Raw genomic sequence first — 18377 nt, forward strand, 5'->3', positions numbered from 1 at the left:
GATTCCATAATGAAAGATTGGGACAGGCAAGGGGTAAAAACTTTAGGAGACCTTGTAGGTCGGACAGGGGCAATTATCACGTATGAAAATGCGCAAAGGCTTTATAATTTAAGGCGAAGAGATTTTTATAAATATTTACAAGTCAGGTCAGTCCTATCAAGAAAGAGGGGCTGGAGAGGCTGACATGCAAAAAGTAGATTTGATGGAAGACTTGAGAAAGGAGTCAGGTTGCTCTATATCGCAGTTGTATGTCGAAATATGTAAATTTAAGAAGGATGACTCTAAAAAATGTTTGAGAAATTGGGAACTAAATTAGGGCTGACTGGGAATGAGGCCGAGAAGTCTCTAATAATGTCAAATAAGGTGCTGAGTACAACAAATTTGCAAACACAGCAATATAAAACATTGTATGAATTGTATTATACTCCCCATAGGGTGGCACAGTGGGGCGGAACAAGTGGGATTATTTGTCCAAGATGTCACTCTACCCAAGCTGATACGATTCACATGTTTGCTTCATGTCCCAGGTTAGATAGCTATAAACAGGATATGGAACAATTCTTTCAGAAAACACTGGGAATGAATATAACATTGTCAAACGAAGTTATGATCTTAAGAGTTGCTAAGGATGGCATGGTTGTTCCCCATTATGAGTTTTTGTATATAGCCATGGTATTAAGCAGACTATGTATAGCATCGCTATGGAAAGATTCTAGTCCACCGACTGTACATCAATGGGTTTCTAGGTTGCTGGCAATCTTTACCTTGGAACATCTCTATACGAAAAAAAGGGAAGGGTAAGAAGGGAGGTTGCGAGGCGAATATGGGCTCCAATAATAACATGGAAGCAAAAGCTGGGGGAGTTATAAGCATATAGCAAGATAACTAATAATTTGTTTTAGGTACTAAATTGAATTTGTAAGATCTATTATGGATAGAATTTGTTAAATGCAAGCACGAATCTACAAACTTTTTAAAAGAATTAAGTTAATAATGAATGTTATTTGATTTTCTTATCCCTGTGAAATACATAATGAAAATGTAATTGTAATCTTGATGATGATGAATAAAAAAAAATTAAAAAAAAAAAATGGGGGCGTGGCTTGGAGGGCGAAGATGGCGGTCGCAGCTTAGAGGAGCTCCCGCCGGCCCACACGTTATCCGATCATTATCCTGGCCCCCGAGCCCTGCAAACTGCCCTACCTGTACTGGGAGTGTTCCGGGTGGCACCGAGACCTATCCGGTGTGCCGCCCCGCTTGAATCAGCTGCTCCAGTGACCCGCGATTGTCGGCGACGCGGTGCGGCCTACTGTCCACGAGTGGAGCCGGGGCCTCGATTTTCGGGACCCGGGGCCGACGGCCAGTGGTCGGGCCGGTCGGGGGATTCCCCACCCAGCAGCATCGGCGCCGGAGCTCACGAGGACCACTGGGGGTACCTGGAACGTCGGAGGCTACACCTGGGGTGTTCCTGGGACAGCGTGGGGGCACCGCGGCCTGTGCGGACCCCGGGAGACCGGGGCCTCGAGTTTTGCGACCCCGGGCCGGACCGAGTCTGAGAGACTGGGGGTCGCAGAGGTCGGCTCCTAGGGTTGGCGTGGCACCTACTGTGCGCAGTGACCACTGACCACGTCCAGGAGGACCCTGGGGGGCTGGGACGCGGACCACACCCGACTGCCCGGTGGCCTTGCATTTTGCCCATACCGTGCGCTCTGAGGCGCGCCTCTCCGGGCCTGTTCCCGGGACTGCTTGGGGCCGGTGAGACGACGGAGGGAGCCTGCCTCGGATACTGGTGCTCTGGAGTGTCCTTGAAGCTTGCCTGGCCCTGGGGACGCCGGGGCCTCGAGTTTGGTGGGCCTCGGCCGGATGGTATTCTCCCTGGCTCCTAGACCGGGAGGTGGGCTCGGAGCGGCTGGAGAGCTAGAGATTTGCACGCCACGTCGGACTTGGATGGCTGGAGCTGGTGGTGCCTGGAGGGACGAGCCTACTGCCCGGATGGTGCGTGGAGGTCTCCCACGGATAGCCCGAGACAAACTGTGAGTGGGCCCCCCCCCCTCCTCCTCCCCTCTGGTGGACCGGCGCTGGGACGCTGTGACGGGACTTGTGACTTGTGACCCGGGAGGTGTTCGGGGCTAGTCAGTCTGAAGACCCGAGTGTCTGCCCTGCATCATCTGCTGCTTTGGGACACGAGTTGGGTGTGGGGTGGCCAGGCAGACGACGGGGCTGGACGTCCCCGGTTCTTGAGACCTTCCTCTGCGCGTCCTGGCTCGCAGATCCTGGGTGAGGTCCAGACTGAGATCCAGGAAGCCCTAACCTGGTGAAGAAACTATCCTGTTGAACGTTCCCGCTGGGGCTTGCTGCCCGGAGCTGAGCTGCGGTGTCTGTGTTCTGGGGGTGCCCACTGGGGACGGCATTTGAGCCCCGACGGAGTCTCCTTGGCCCCCGAGTGGACGATACTGTTGAATTGCTGTTGACGAGGGGCCCACCGCTGGGGCAGTGAGGCCCTTTTCCTTGCCACTAACCATGACGAGAGGTGGGGGCGGCACTGGGTCCACCAAGCAAGGGACGATTGATAAATTCACAGGGCCCAGTGGAGGCTCCGGGGCCTCCGGCGGTGGCCAGAACACAGGCCCTGATAATGCGGCCCTGATGGCCGCCATTACGCAGTCCAGAGACATGCTTGATGCCAAAATTGGGGCGGTTGGCGCCGATGTCATGCTGCTGCGTCAAGATCTCCGCAATGCTGTGGCCCGCATCACCGAAACCGAAACTCGGATTACAGGGGTGGAGGACGATGTGGTGGCTCTGAAAAAGAAAGTGGAGGACATGGCCAGGATCCAAAAGGGGCTAGCGCTCCGTGTCGAGGATGCGGAAGGGAGGGCGCGAAGGAATAATCTGCGCTTTGTGGGCTTTCCAGAGGATTGTGAAAAGGGGTCCATGGATGTATTCTTGACACGCTGGTTGGAGAGCTGGCTTCCCCCGGACGTCTTGTCACGCTGCTTTGTGGTGGAGCGCGCCCATAGGGCCTTGGCGCAGAAACCGCCGGCCGGAGAGCGACCACGTCCAGTCATCGCCAAGATCCTTAACTTTCATGACAGGGACGTTATTCTCCGAGAAGCAAGAGCAAAGGAGGACTTGTCGTTCGAGGGTCACAGGATTATGATTTTCCCGGATTATACCAGGCTGGTGCAGCAGCAGCGCCGATCCTTCCAAGATGCGAAAGCCAAGTTACGTGGATTGAAAATTCAATATTCACTGTTGTACCCTGCTCGTCTGCGGGTTGTGTTTCATTCCAAGACCCACTTTTTCGACACCCCGGAGGCGGTGTTTAGCTGGACAGATGAGACAGTCAGGATCCGACCGAATGCCCAGCCGGGCCTGAACTCCGGAGCATCGCGTGGGTCGTCGCAAGAGAGGGGCGAATCATCCAACAGGAGCAGGAGACACAGGAAGTCTAGGTCACGGCGACGCTCCCAAACCGGGGGTGGCCAGCTGGATGGTGCACAGTCAGACACTGCTCAGTCTGGGACTGGGACCTGAGAGCCGTGGAGCCCCCCTCTTGTCTCCTAAGCGACATTTCGTTTCTGGCCTTGGCTGATGGCCATTGGGGTAACACTACTGATTGATGGGCGGGTGCATGGTGTGGTGTGGTCTAGGCCATAGCTGGACACAGGAAGGGCGTAATGTCTGTTGTTGTTCTGTCCCGCTGCGCTTAAGCGGTGGGTCACATGTGCTTAATGGGGTTCGGGGTGCTGACCCATGGGCGGCCTACTCCTCTCATGTTCGAGGGGGGCCCTAAGGGGAGGTACTGTTAGTTGGGGAGTGTGAAGGGATCCATTGGCGCGGGGGGCTTTGGGCGCTCTGTTTTGGGCCTGAGGCTCTTCATGCCGCGACAGGTACTTCACTGTTCCATGAGGTATAGGGGTGGGGGAGGCGGGATAGGCGGGGGTTTGGTAGTTGGGGATGTTGTATTGGGGAACGGGGAGGGGGGGGTGCGGGGTAGTTGGGTAGAGATGCACGTGATCTTTGCTGCTGTGATTTCTGTAATGCAAGGTGCTTGGGCTGGGTCCGAGGGTTTCCAGATGCTCTCCCACCGAGACTATGGGTGATTCCCCGGTGAGGGCGCCTGTTAGTGGCTCCATGAAAATACTTAGTTGGAATGTCAGGGGGATGCTGGACAAAATTAAACGGGGAGCGGTACTGCGCTGGGGTAAGAGAGACTCGGCGGATGTCATGTTGTTGCAGGAAACGCATATGTTAGGAACGAAAGTTCTGAGTTTACAACGATTTGGCTATACCCAGGTGTTCCATGCAGGCTTTACCAGGGGGTCGAGAGGGGTAGCTGTCCTTATTCACCGACGACTGTCTTATACTCATGAACGCCATTGGCTTGATCCCCAGGGTCGGTTTGTGTTTGTCAGGGGCATGATTGGTGTGGAACCTGTGGTGTTCGGCAGTGTGTATGCTCCCCCTCCCCTGCAATGGTCTTTGGCGGAGCGCCTGTTTGAATTGTGGGCCGACGTCCCGGAATGCCTGGCTGTGATAGGGGTTGACTGGAACGACGTGGTGGATGTGGGTCTGGACAGGCAGAGAATGCAGGGGGCCGCGGTGGCACCTACCCCAACGCGTCTGAAAGCGATGATCGATGGGTTGGGCTGGGTAGATACATGGCGACATTTGCATGCCAGGTCGCGTGAATACACGTATGTGTCCGCAGTGCATGGCTCTTTCTTCCGTTTGGACTGTGTGTTTGTACCCGGGGCCTTCCTCGATAGGGTGAAGCAGGCCGTGATTCAACCTAGGGGTCTGTCGGACCACTCCCCGGTTGCAGTACGGATTGCACTGCGTAAACCGCATCAGCCGTTCCGTTGGCGGATGTCTTCGTGGCATCTCCAACGGGCAGATTATACGACACACATGCGCGGAGCGATTGCCCAGTATTGGAGGGAGAATTCGACAGAGGGCATGGATAGTGTGACGGTCTGGGAAGCCATGAAGCCCACGCTGCGTGGGGTGGACATCGCCTGGTGTGCTGCCGCCCGTCGGAAGCGTCAGGAGGCCACTGTAGCAGCCACGGCACAGGTGAGAGCTTTGGAGGGGCAGTGTAAAGGAGGTGCAGGCGATGTGGCGCTCAGGCTACTCCTACAGGCACAGCAAACATATGCTTCGATCCTACTGGACGAGGCTCGCCAAGCCTGGCTGGCCACGCGGAGTAGGGTGTACCAATGGGGCGACAAATCATGCACTATGCTCCACCGGTTGTGTCAGCAAACTCTGCAGCCGATCTCTCTGCCGGGCCTGACGGACGGGGAAGGGGTTGCCATAACGGACCCTGCTGTGCTTGCGGCGAGTTTTGCCGACTACTATAAGGTACAATACGCTTCACGGGATTGTCTCCCACCGGAGGCAATTGACAAATTCATAGCTGACCTTCCCCCCCGGGTGGTATCAGATGAGGCCAGGGCAGCTCTAGACCTTCCCCTGTCGGCGGAGGAACTGGGCGACGCGCTGGGACAACTTAACACGGGTAAGGCGCCCGGACCAAGTGGCTTTCCCAGTGAATTTTACAAAAAATTTCATTTGCAGCTGGGGCCACGCTATCGGCAGGCTTTGGAGGCAGCTCGGGAGTGTGGTTGCTTGCCGGTGGACTGGCGTCAAGCTGAGATTGTGGTGTTCCAGAAACCGGGCAGGCCCCCTGACAGACACGAGTCGTATCGCCCGATATCTCTCATTAATTTCGAAGCCAAATTGTTGGCTAAGGCGTTGGCGAATCGTCTTCTCCCATACGTGGCGGATCTGGTCCACCCGGATCAGGCGGGCTTTATGCCGGGCAGAGCGACAAGGCACAACATCAGACGGGCGCAGGTAGCGGTGGGTGCGATGGGGGCGACTGAAGAGCGGGCGGCGCTCCTACTGGCGGACATTGACAGAGCGTTTGATTCTGTCAGCTGGACTTACCTCTTTGCTCTCTTACCGCGCCTCAACTTGGGTCCAGTTTTTGTCTCATATGTCAAACTGTTGTACACTGGCATCACGGCCTCGGTACGTGTCTCGGGAGCCATCTCGGAGAGATTCCCGGTTGCTAGGGGGACCCGGCAAGGGTGCCCCCTGTCCCCGTATCTCTTTGCGCTAGTCATGGAGCCGCTGGCTGCCTGGGTGCGCATAGACGCGCAGCTTAGGGGCTTTGTATGGAGTGCGAGCCTCACTGATAGGATTGCACTGTATGCAGATGACGTCCTTTTCTTTCTGACGGACCTTGATCGTTCGGGCCCGCGTATTTTGGAGATATTACGCATTTTCGGTGACGTCTCGGGACTCTACCTCAACCCGCGCAAATCGACTCTCTGGATGCTGGGGGGCCGGCGCGAGGTGTCTCCTTGGGCAGCGGATCTACAGGTGGCGATTGGTGGCCTGAAATATCTAGGAGTCTTCCTGTCGGAATCTGCCGCTATTGCTTGGGAGCGTAACATACAGCCGGTATGGGACAGGGTTCAATCCGACGTCAAAACGTGGTCACGCATGCCTCTTAATATCTATGGCAGATCTGCTATTTTTAAGATGGTTGCCCTCCCTAGACTGCTCTACCAGCTGCAAAATCATCCGTACAGAGTGGACCCGCAGTGGTTCCGGCGTGTAAATTCCTTGCTAGGCCGGTTTTTATGGGCTGGGGGTGCTTCTAGGGTAGCACTGCGGACCTGCTTTTTGTCCACGTACTGTGGTGGTCTCGCGACGTCCGATATCTTGTCGTACTACCAAGCCTCTCACTTGTTAGTCTTGAATGAGTGGTGGTACGGTGGCCGTGACGATCCAGCGTATGCCCTAGAACATTTTCTGATGGGTGATGCCACGCTCCATACACTCTTGTATTCGGCAGGGCGGCGGAAGATACTGCCACATGTGACGCAAGTGGTCTTCCTGATTTGGAGGCAGGCGCTGCGTCGCATGGGCTGGTGGGGACGACTGACGGCCGAAACTCCGCTGTGGAACAACGGACGGCTCCCTGCGCTGGCCTCATTGCAGGGGTTTGGAGGCTGGGAGTCCATAGGGATCACGTCGCTTGGTCATGTACTTACCGGGACTACCCTTAAATCCTTTGAAGCGCTCTGCGCTGAGTTTGACATGCCCAAGACCCAGTTTTTTAAATATCTACAGCTTCGTCATGCTCTGGCGCCGAGTCTGGTGGAGCTGGACCAGCTTCCGGACTTTAGCCCCGTGGAAGCTAAGCTTTTCATGGGAGACCTAGGGGATAAAAAAGTCTCAAAAATCTACCAAACACTGATCATTCACTGCTCCTCTTCCCTGGTGTCGTTGAAGGCCTCTTGGGAGGTGGATGTTGGTCCGTTGGATGAGGATGACTGGCGGGAGGCGCTGGAGTCCCCCCGAGGCACGGCTATAGCAGTGAGGTTGCGATTCATACAATATAAATACTTGCATCGGGCTTATTACACCAGAGAGAGACTGTGGAGGGCGGGCCTTATTGCTTCCCCAGACTGCCTGCGCTGCGGGGCCGAGAGAGGCACGTTGGTGCATACTGTGTGGTCGTGTGTGAGCCTGGTCCGGTTCTGGGGTGGGGTGTGGGACTGCCTATCTGAGGTGCTGGAATGAGACCTACCTCGTACACCTAGGTTGGGTCTTCTTCATGTCCTAGATCAAGTGGGTGGGAACATCTATAAGCGCCATCTCCTTCTATTAGGCCTTGTTGTAGCCAAGAGGGATCTGGCGAGGGCCTGGAAGAGTGACCGCGCCCCCCCACTTTGCGCATGGAAGGCGGGCTTGGACTTCCTCATGGGGCTGGAATTGCCGGTGTTTGAGGCCAGGGGCTGCCCTCGGAAACATTACAAGATCTGGAAGCGGTGGGCGGACTATAGAGACCTGACATTGGAACCTCCCGCTGAAACAGAAGATGGTCTATCCACTGATTGAGATCTCAGGGCCTGGATAGCTCCAAGACACTTAGTCGTGTTTTCTTATGTATACTGCAGCTGATTGTGATCACGTGCATCGGGTTAGGGCGGGATAAGGGGTGGGTAGTGGGAAATGTTACAGTTGTGGGGGGGGATAATGGGGCGGGTGGGGGCTAGACAGAAGTTTGAGCTATACGTATATTCTACTGTATTTTGCCTGCTGATGTGTTCTCCTGTTCTTGGAGGACTGTACACTTGATCTGCTTGAACTTCTAATAAATACTGTTATGAAAAAAAAAAAAAAATGAAAATGGTGCTCAGACCTCTTTGCATTGCCAATGCTTGTTAAACTTGTATTTGTTGTTCATAAAGCTAAAGCTGTGTGTGGGTTGTCCCCACGGTTTCTCAAGGGAAATGCTGCCTGACTATATGACTTTTCAGCCTTGGTTCCGCCTCCTCTTCTGCATTTAAGAGGCAATGTTGGGTGTCCCTGCTTTTTGATTCCGTCTCACATCACTTAGAAAAGATTTCTAGAACAACTTTCTCTCATCAAAGGTTTCTGCAACAACTTAAGACTCGGTTGTTCTACAGTGTTGATTTTCCTTTGATTCCCAACATGTAGGATTCTGTTACATGACAACCCTTAAAAAACATGACATGGTATTTAAAATGTTAACATATTTGTGTAGTGCCTATTTGCTTAGTAAAGTATATAACAAAACGTAACATAACATTACATTGGATTGACATTTAGGAGACATACACTCATGGGAGCTTACAATTTAGGGGGCTTAAAAACCACATGTTCTACCTGGCCCAGGGTGTTGATAGGTATGACTGCTGCATGCTTCATGGGGTCATATATTGCCTACGTGATGTAGCCATTATACTTCTCACACTCGCCACTCTCCAATAATGCTGTTTGGGCCAAAAAGGGGGGCAGCACAGACCACAGACTAGCTTGTTGGTGTGAAAAAGGCTGCTTTATTGGAAACAGGTGCACCTTACATACAAGTTCCCTTGGCTTGTGCCGTACAAAACAAAACCTCACTAAATAATGTCTTCCTACTTTACCCTCCACCCCCTCCCCTAAACATGTCCCCCCTTGCAACAATTATAAACACAACTTGCAATTTCCTAACCTTTCTACAACTACCTAACTAGGTAAACTTCTTATGTTCTTTCATAACTGTAACTATACATCATTATACCACAACTGACCTAGGAAAAACGCCCCAAAGAAACATAGTGCACCAATCCAGCACTTGTTCCAGCGACAACACCAATACGAAATCCCCCACCCCCGATGCAGCTGCTCCCAAGAAAACTACCTAGCTCAAAAAGTAATGAGCTATCCAACAACAAACCCCGCAAAAACCAGCCTGGAAATTCGTTCCCTAGGGAGGGAGGGCGGGACAAAGATAAACTGTCCAGTGTCCTCCCTGACCGACTGTGGTGTCACAAACACCAAAATGGTGGCTTGTGACACAAGATGACCGGTTATAAAACCCCCAAGCCCATAACTACCCCAGTCCAAGCCAACAAGCCGAAAGCAAGCCCAATGGAGCCCAACCAGCCCATTGGGCTCTGGTTGCCAAGCCCAAAACTAGCCCAGCCGAAGCCCAACGAGCCCAATGCCAGCCCAATGGAGCCTAACCAGTCCAGTGTGCTCTGGAAGCCCCCCAAAGCCCTATTCTCTGATGTGGCTCTTCATACTGGTCCTGCATTGTTACATGCTGCTTACTGCACAAGGCCATTGTTTCCCAATGCTGCCTAAGTGTTGCCACTGCCACATTTCTGTTGTGGTTTGATTTATGATGGACAACACAAAGCTCTGTTTACTGGCCCTCTTCAGATACCGTATTTTTCTTAGACATTTTTATCTGCATTTGTTTGAATTTTTACACATCTGTAAAACTGCTTGACTCTCACATGTTTATCTCCCTTGATTTGCTTTCAGCACTTTAAATTGGCTGCTTGGAGCAAGCTCTTTTTATTAGGGAAGGGTTGAAACTGCGGCTGTTTGTAGTACCTATTATTACCAATTCTTCAAAATATACATAGGGTAGATGTTGGCTTCACCCAATAGAGTACTTCTCTTACACCTCAGAGTATAGTTGTTAGTGTATTATTCTGCTTCCTATGCAGTGTTGAGTGTTTTACATCTCAAACATGCACTATATCATGCAGTGGCAGCCGGCATGGATCGGGGGAAGAAGGAAGGGGAATGTAAAAAAATGTCAATAAAAACCAGTAACCTTATCGCCGCATCCCACGTCTCTGCTCCGTATCTGTCTGTTGGAACAGGAACCAGGAAGCGCACCCAGGCTTCCCTGACCAATGACAATGCATCATTGCAGCATTGTGATTGGTAAGCACCCAGGCTCCCCTGACCAATCATAATGCTGCAATGCAGAGTTGCGATTGGTCTGAGTGCCGTGGTTCGGCACTCAGACAGGGACTGGTGGCCTGGGAATGTTCTCCGTCCAGGCTGTAATGCAGCCTGGACGTAAAACATGGAAAGTGCGCATGACAGTTTCGACCAGCCCCAGAATGCCAGCCAAAGCATCATGCACCCTTCAGTGTGCCCACCACTCCTCCTGTGCCATGCTCTGACAGCAGAGCAGGCCCGACCACCCGCTCGCAAAGCAGCTGGAACAAATAAAATGATAATAACATTCAGTTATTATAATTTTATTTTTCCTTTAGTCACACTGCTTTTAAAAGCAGTGGGGTGGCGCTCCTCCACCTTGGCACAGCAGCCCCAACTGAACTCATGATACATTGAATTCTTTATCGCATAAATCCATTGTATATCAAAGCAGGCTTTTAAAAAATATTTTAGTCAGGATTCAAAATGCAAGCCAAACCTAAAGGCTATATCATTGTTCGTTTAGCTTCCTTAACAAAACTATGTTCAGATGGGCTGGAAAAATAAACATTGCTATTAAATGTATCATTCCTAATGACTGTGATGAATATCCATAGTCTGTGATGAACTTACTTCTCAGGTAGAGCATCCACGGGACTCTAGAACAAGTATTAGAGATACATTTTCTGTCTTCCGGAAGGGAGTGCGGTATATGGTGGTCCCTCGATTGGATCCGCCAGTGTTGAATGATTGACTGATGCCCTCTTTTGGTATCCTCACAGAAGCCGCTGGGATCTGCACAGGATAAAATCCAAAATAGATGTCTTGTACCTTATGGTGGCCAACCTGAAAGGGTAAGTGTAAAGGGGGTGTGAGTGAATGGGGGATGCGAGTAATTAACAAACTGTCACGATTGTCCTCTGCTAGTAGACCCACTATACGCTCAATGTCATCCTTAGTCCCTGGGTTAAGCTTCATAACAAAAGACCCTAGTTTCCAAAGTTATCATTTGCATGCGTCCTCAACATGGCTTTGATGCCTTTTTATTATCAAATCAAATTCAAATTTAAAAAACATTCTTTTTCCCAGATCATCCTCCTATCTACTAGCACATTCCCTGCAGATGTCACATTGATCCTTCCCGAACCATATAGGCGTGCTTCATACTTAGGCCATGCCTCCCACTGCTCCTTGTTAGCCAACTACTACCTTTTCCTGTTTTTTCTCGTCATTTCTGGATGTAAGGTACAGATATCCCTCTCCAAATCCTCTCTCATCTACCGCGCCTTATTCCTCACATCTTCACCGAAATGGATGTAGAATAGAACAGATTAATCAAACAGCAACTTTGGTGATGGTGACTCTGAGGTCCATTTTACCATCAAGAGAGGATATTTGTACCATAAATCTACAGAATGTATATTTGGAAAACCAGGCTCCTAAGCACTCAAGAGGATTTCTCAGATCTAGATTGGTCACAGAGAATTAATTGAAAGTTCTCTCTTTTGGCCTGTGATTGACACGTACAGTCCTCTTGATAGAGACAGTGCATGTACTTGTGAAAGGATACCTTATCTACAATGTCAAAATGGCTGTCTATTTTGAGAAAGATCAAGCAAAACGTTCTAGTGCACCCTAATGTGCCTGGGTTGTCATTGACTTGTGATCTCTAATAATACCACCACCATTTGAAGCACTGTTAAAGATGTTCTTTTGGAAAACATTACAATTGCATATGAATCAAAAGTTTAAAAGATAATGAAGCATAGTGCCTTAGATATAATAACCCTCCTATGATTCTACTACAGAGAGGACGCTCTTTTCCTTTCAGTAGGTGTGCCGTGCGCAAACAGAAAAAGTAATAGAATAGGTGTGAACAGGGCTTTAAGTGGGATGAAAAAGCTGGGGGGTCTCTCACAGAGGCGTGATTGCCGTAATTAAGGGCATGGCTTAAAAAACTTAAGATAAAAATCTGTGCTCAGCATAGTGTGCTGCCCCACTGGTATTTTGCTGCTCCTGTCCATTCATCAAGATATATAACACAACAAGTAGCATTACACCTACAACAAGCCAGGACTATTGACATTGTCAATGGTTGTATATTGCATAAGATAAATTACCAACAACTATGACTTTGTTGTATATGATATTGAAAATGCTACTGATCTTGTGGGTGACGTTGTGGCGTAAGTCTAGAGCTGCCGACTTTAGAGCTGAGAAAGTGGGTTCGAGCCTGATGTTGGCACAATATCCTCTGATTCAACAAATGAATAGGTCCTTGTGTAATGTAACTGGTACTCAGGTAAAGCGCTCCACGTTTGTGCTGTATACAACTGAAAACTTAGTTTCCTTAAAGTTACATCAAAATCAGTGATGGCTAGTACTATTGCAGAGTTAAGTTATTATTTTTCAGCGCCCCATACCGCAGAGAGTCATTCGCTAAAAATAGTCCCTTCTCAGCAACTCAGTATTAGTAGTCCTGCATGGTACCTCCCCCTTGATGATTCTTCACACCTGTTGCCTGTCGCGGTGAATACCGGAACTCCAACTCCCAGTATGCAATATGCGATGCATCCTGGTTGGTGGTGTGGAGGTTGTGAGTTGTGTTGACACAGTGCCTGGACTTTGCTGAAGGGTGGCGCGGGAACCTCCGAGTACTTCCAAACTCTGCATGGCTCTCCCTGGGTCCCCTCGGACCACCGCTGCCATTCAAAATCAGGTGAGCAAATCTAGCAGGGACAGACATAATGCGGCACAGCGTCCTGATGGAGGTATGAATACCTCACGCCACCGGAGCCTCCGGAGATGAAATGGCGGACATCGGACTTCTCAATACCCTGAGTTCGTAGATCCGCTGCGAGCAGCGAACGGTCACCGGCTTGAGTCCGAGTCACTTTATGAGGCAGGGCCATCTGGACTGCGTCGCTGGTTGGCGCAGAAAATATGCAGTAACTTCCCTCCACAAGTAGAGGAAACAGAGGCCAGAGGGGGATTCCAGGAATAAACCACGTTTATTAGGAAGCAATTTGCAGTACTGGCGAATGCATTTCGACCCTAAGTCTTCTTCAGCGCCCCATACCGCAGAGAGTCATTTGCTAAAAATAGTCCCTTCTCAACAACTCAGTATTAGTAGTCCTTCATGGTAACTCCCCCTTGCTGATTCTTCATACCTGTTGTATATGAATACAGCAAAATGTCCCTTTCAGGGGGAGCAACAGTTAGCTGGTGCCGGCGGCGGGCTTGGGAGCAGAACCTGCAAAAAATCATTTTAGCAAGCCTTTAGAACAAAGGACGCCGCACTCTTTCTGGATATTTCAAAGAAGTCAATTTTATTGACCCAGCTTCTTCAAGACCCTCCTACGCGTTTCGGACTTGAACAGTCACTGTTCACGGTAGTTTAACAAGTCCTACATTTGTTTCTTGATATTTATACTATGTCGCCACTATTACCATTATGAAGCATTGTGGGCATCGTAGTTTATGAAAGGTTAACTTTTATCAAGGTCTTCACCAGTAGTTTGGACATTTTTCTAATCAAAAATTTATTAAATCATAAATCATAAAATTGACTTCTTTGAAATAGCCAGAAAGAGTGTGGCGTCCCTTGTTCTAAAGAGTTTCTAAAACGATATATATATATATATATATATATATATATATATATATATATATATATATATATATATATATATATATATATATATATATATATATATATATATATATATATATAGGTCAGTGAGCAAGGGCACAGCCGGTGCCTGAAACGCGTTTGACGAGGCTTGCATCCTTTCATCATGAAATGGAATAAAACACGATAATATTCCAAGACTGGCTCTGGCGTTTTGATTTTGATTTTGTGGTCCACATACCTGTCTGAGCTGCACGCGCATTTGGAGGCAAGTTGGAGTGCATATATATATATATATATATATATATATATATATTCACTGAAAAAACCATAGGTTTCACACCAGTTATGGTTAGGGATTAGCATTTAAAAAACCTATTAAATTCACTGAAAAAACCATAGGTTTCACACCAGTTATGGTTAGCTGGAAATTTTACTGACATAAAACCATTGAAATTCCACGTTATAGTAGTTGGACTCACTATAACTTGCGCGCCTGCAATGCACTGCTGATGACGTCACATATTACATCACTCATGACATGGTCAGTGACATCACTCATGACATCACTGATGACACCATCCTTGTGACAGAGTGACAGACCTCCTTTCACTGTAAAGTAACCCTTGAAACACATATTCAAAAATAGTAACTAACATTTTCAAAAAAGTGGAGATACCCATACCAGTTACAACAACCAATTCAGTAATACCACCATCTAATACACATCCACTCATTCACCAACAGTTCTATATAGTCACTCATACATATATTCACTCATCATATGTAGTGAAACACCTATACATCCTGTTACACACCGACAGTCATCCAAAAGTTACTCACACACATATTCACACATGCAAATAAACTATTGAACATCCATTTATTTGCATATACAGCTATACACACACTACCACTTTACTTCTAAGGAAACGTACACATACTTACTCTCTTAAACAATCACTTATAGAAACACATACTTATTTAAACAGGAACTCTTACAATCTCTCACTTCCACATATACTCTCTTATATATATCAATACTCACATATACTAGATTAAAACATATGTCGTTACTGATAAAGACAATAGTGAGACAGTCGTTTACTCACTAACACACACATATACACACTCATCCATCCATACAGTCCTGTACATATGCTGTGTTCAAAACACATACAAAGAGTGAGTCAGTCACCAACCCATGCAGCCACTTATACACAAAGTGAAACACTGATACCGACATACATACATTTCAATATTTAAAAGTTACTCGCTAATATATGTATTCACTAGGATACACTTAATAAGCCAGTTAACCAATCAATTTTTTTTAAACATCCATTTAGACACTTACTTAAACATTTATTCTTACATCGACCTTTTTCATATACATATAGAAAACATATTTATTTTTCAGAAAGACACACATTCACTGGATGGTGTCATCAGTGATGTCATGAGTGATGTCACTGACCATGTCATGAGTGATGTAATATGTGACGTCATCAGCAGTGCATTGCAGGCGCGCAAGTTATAGTGAGTCCAACTAACTATAACGTGGAATTTCAATGCTTTTATGTCAGTAAAATTTCCAGCTAACTATAACTGGTGTGAAACTTATGGTTTTTTCAGTGAATTTAATAGGTTTTTTAAATGCTAATCCCTAACTATAACTGGTGTGAAACCTATGGTTTTTTCAGTGAATTTCATAGGTTTTTTAAATGCTAATCCCTAACTATAACTGGTGTGAAACCTATGGTTTTTTCAGTGAATATATATATATATATAACTGGTGTCAAACCTATGGTTTTTCAGTGAATTTCAAAGGTTTTTTCATAGCAAATTTCTATAGCTATATTGTATATGTATGGTAAACAATGTTTTTATGTATATTGTTTTATTTTTTTATTTTTTTTGCCTCGGAGAGCTCCCGGTGCACGCCCCGGTGAGCGCCCCGGAAAGTGTAGTATTTTGAAGCGCCCCGGGGAAGCGTCCCGTTAGCGCCAATATCGCGAACGAAAACATGATTGTGACGTATCGCGTAGCCGCGTTCGCGTGATACGCACGGCGTAAGAGCACCCGGAAGCACTCGAGCGACGTAACATAAGCATCTGACGCGCTTACGCGACGCGCCCCGTGGGGCGCCCCGGGGCGTACCCGGGGGCACGTAGCGTAAGCGCGTCGGGTCATGTGACCTGAAAATAAACTTTTCATTGGTTTATAACAGTTTTGGTTTCATAATGATGAAGCCCCTGGTCTAGTGACCTGAAAATAACACTTTTCATTGGTTCAGGACAGTTTTTTTTCCAAATGATGAAAGCCCCCACCTTTTTTCCTTATTCTGACTTTTGACTGAGGAAGACCTGTTTGTACCTCTCTGTACCTTTTGAACTATTATAAAAGGGCTTCAGTAGCAGCAGCAGCAGGAGCATCTCAGCCACCACCACCAAGAGGCCCACCACAACACTACAGTGGTGGAAATGAAGAAGAGGAGGAGGAGGAAGAAGAAGAGGAGGGGAGGAGGACGAGGTGGCTGCAAGAAACTAATACCCCATACCAACCCAAGCCACATATTGTATGGGAGTTTTTTTCCATCCCTGAAGGAAAAAAGAAAGTCAATGCAGCAAAGGTGACTTGCCTTATCTGTGGCATGGAACTCTCAAGGGGTAACCCAAATAAAAAATATTCATTTGGGAACAATACCATGATAAGGCACATGCAGCGCAAGCATCCTATCAACTATTCTGCTGCAGAAATGAGAGAACTGGCCAGCAACCTTCCCCAATCTACACCCAGCACCTCCAAACAAAATCAACCCACTCCATCGGGACCAGAAACAAGGGAGACAATCCCTTGCATTCAACCACGGTTTGGAGAATTTAGGGTCACCTGTATTTTTTGTGGAAAGACCATCTCATATGGTGAACAAAGCATAAAGCTGATCCTCCTTTCTGGTGACAACCACAAATGTTTTTTTTTTGCTCCTGTTGAGCCATTTTGAATTCCCTGTGTTTTGTTTCTCCCCATAAAAAATACCAAAAAAAATACAAAATAGTTCATAAAAGCCAAAAAAATTACTAAATGTTCAAAAAACATAAAAAAAATATAAAACAACAAAAAGAAGAAAAAAAGTTATTTTTAGAACTACCTCCAATTTCTAAAAAAAGGCTAATTTTTTTTAAAACTCTATCATTCTTTTTTCCCCATGGTACGCTCCCCGGTGCGCGTACTGGGCACTCCCCCCGCGCAAATAAAAAAAAACAATTTTTTTTTTGCCCCGCGGGACCCTTTTATAGCCCCCACATCAAACCTAGGGGGTCAAGGGGGATCTACTCTTCCCCCTTATGGTCATTTCCCCCTTTGTTTTTCCCACCTCTTGTGTCTCGATTCTACCGAGACACAAGTTGGCGGCCGCTCCGGACTGTTTCGAATGTTTACAGACACCCGAGAGCCAATCAGCTTTCCGTGCGCACCTCACGTGGCGCGCCCGGAGCGCTCCCCGGTGCGCTTACCCGGGCGCTGCCATAGATATGTATATTTTTTTAACCTAATTTACTCAAAAACCATTCAACCATTCGGGCTAAAAGTGAGTTCGACCGCCCTATGGAAATTAACATGGGGAAAACTTGTTTTGGGACCCCCCTTTTATCTCGGCACCCGCTTGACGAATCCCCCCCAAACTTTCAGGGAAGGACCGGAGTGGAGCGGGCCACGAACTTTGAGAAATTTGCGAAGATTCGTCCACCGGCGCCAAAGTTATTCCCAATAGAATGTTGCGGAGTTCCTATGGAAAGTAGATCCTAACTATAACTACTATATATATATATATATATATATATATATATATATATATATATATATATATATATATACACAGGAGCTAGAGCCACTGGAGACCAGTCTTAGAAAGGCCACGTTGCCTTTCCCTCTTTAGCTCCTCAGGGTCTATTTCAGCATTTATAGAGGGGTCATTAGCAGAGAAAGAGAAAAGGAAAAGAGATGAAGGTTATGGAAAGAGCACAGATGGAAAGACTTTGGAGAGAAATTAGAGTGGGTGGGTACAGAGAACACAAAAAAATGGAGATAAAGGAAAGAGAGACGAGGAGGGGAACCGGGCTAGTCTGAAAATATTTGCCTGTGCAGCTTTTAATTTCCAATCCAATCATGCGCCAGGTGCCAGTAAGCTGTGATATGTGAGGGATTGTGGCACAGATCAAGAGAGCAAAATGTTCAATGGAGTAAATGGCTTCTATATTGGCCATACATTGTCTCTAACTCTATTGTCTCTCATCGCAGGGCCACGGTTCTTTGAACTATAGTTGTCTGGCATGAAGAGTGTGAAAAGTATAAGACAAGTAAAACAAGAGCAATATTAGGCATGACTGAAATGGAGAATTGTTATTATTGCATTCAAATAAGATAGTGCTCTAAACAGACTAGAAACCTATGGGATTAAAATCTGGACATTGTT

The 18377-nt window shown here is 47.7% G+C and overlaps 1 protein-coding gene across 1 annotated transcript in view; it reads left to right on the forward strand.

The window, feature by feature from the left end:
• LOC147708713 (uncharacterized) overlaps nucleotides 1-18377 on the forward strand; it is a 273705-nt gene that overhangs the window by 28493 nt on the left and 226835 nt on the right. The window contains exon 8 of the mRNA XM_086925763.1: nucleotides 11055-11126. Coding sequence (XP_086781889.1) covers nucleotides 11055-11126 — 72 coding nt within the window. The remainder of the gene's footprint in view (nucleotides 1-11054; nucleotides 11127-18377) is intronic.

Source organism: Lissotriton vulgaris, chromosome 6, assembly GCF_964263255.1.
Source record: "Lissotriton vulgaris chromosome 6, aLisVul1.2, whole genome shotgun sequence".
Lineage (NCBI taxonomy): Eukaryota > Metazoa > Chordata > Amphibia > Caudata > Salamandridae > Lissotriton > Lissotriton vulgaris.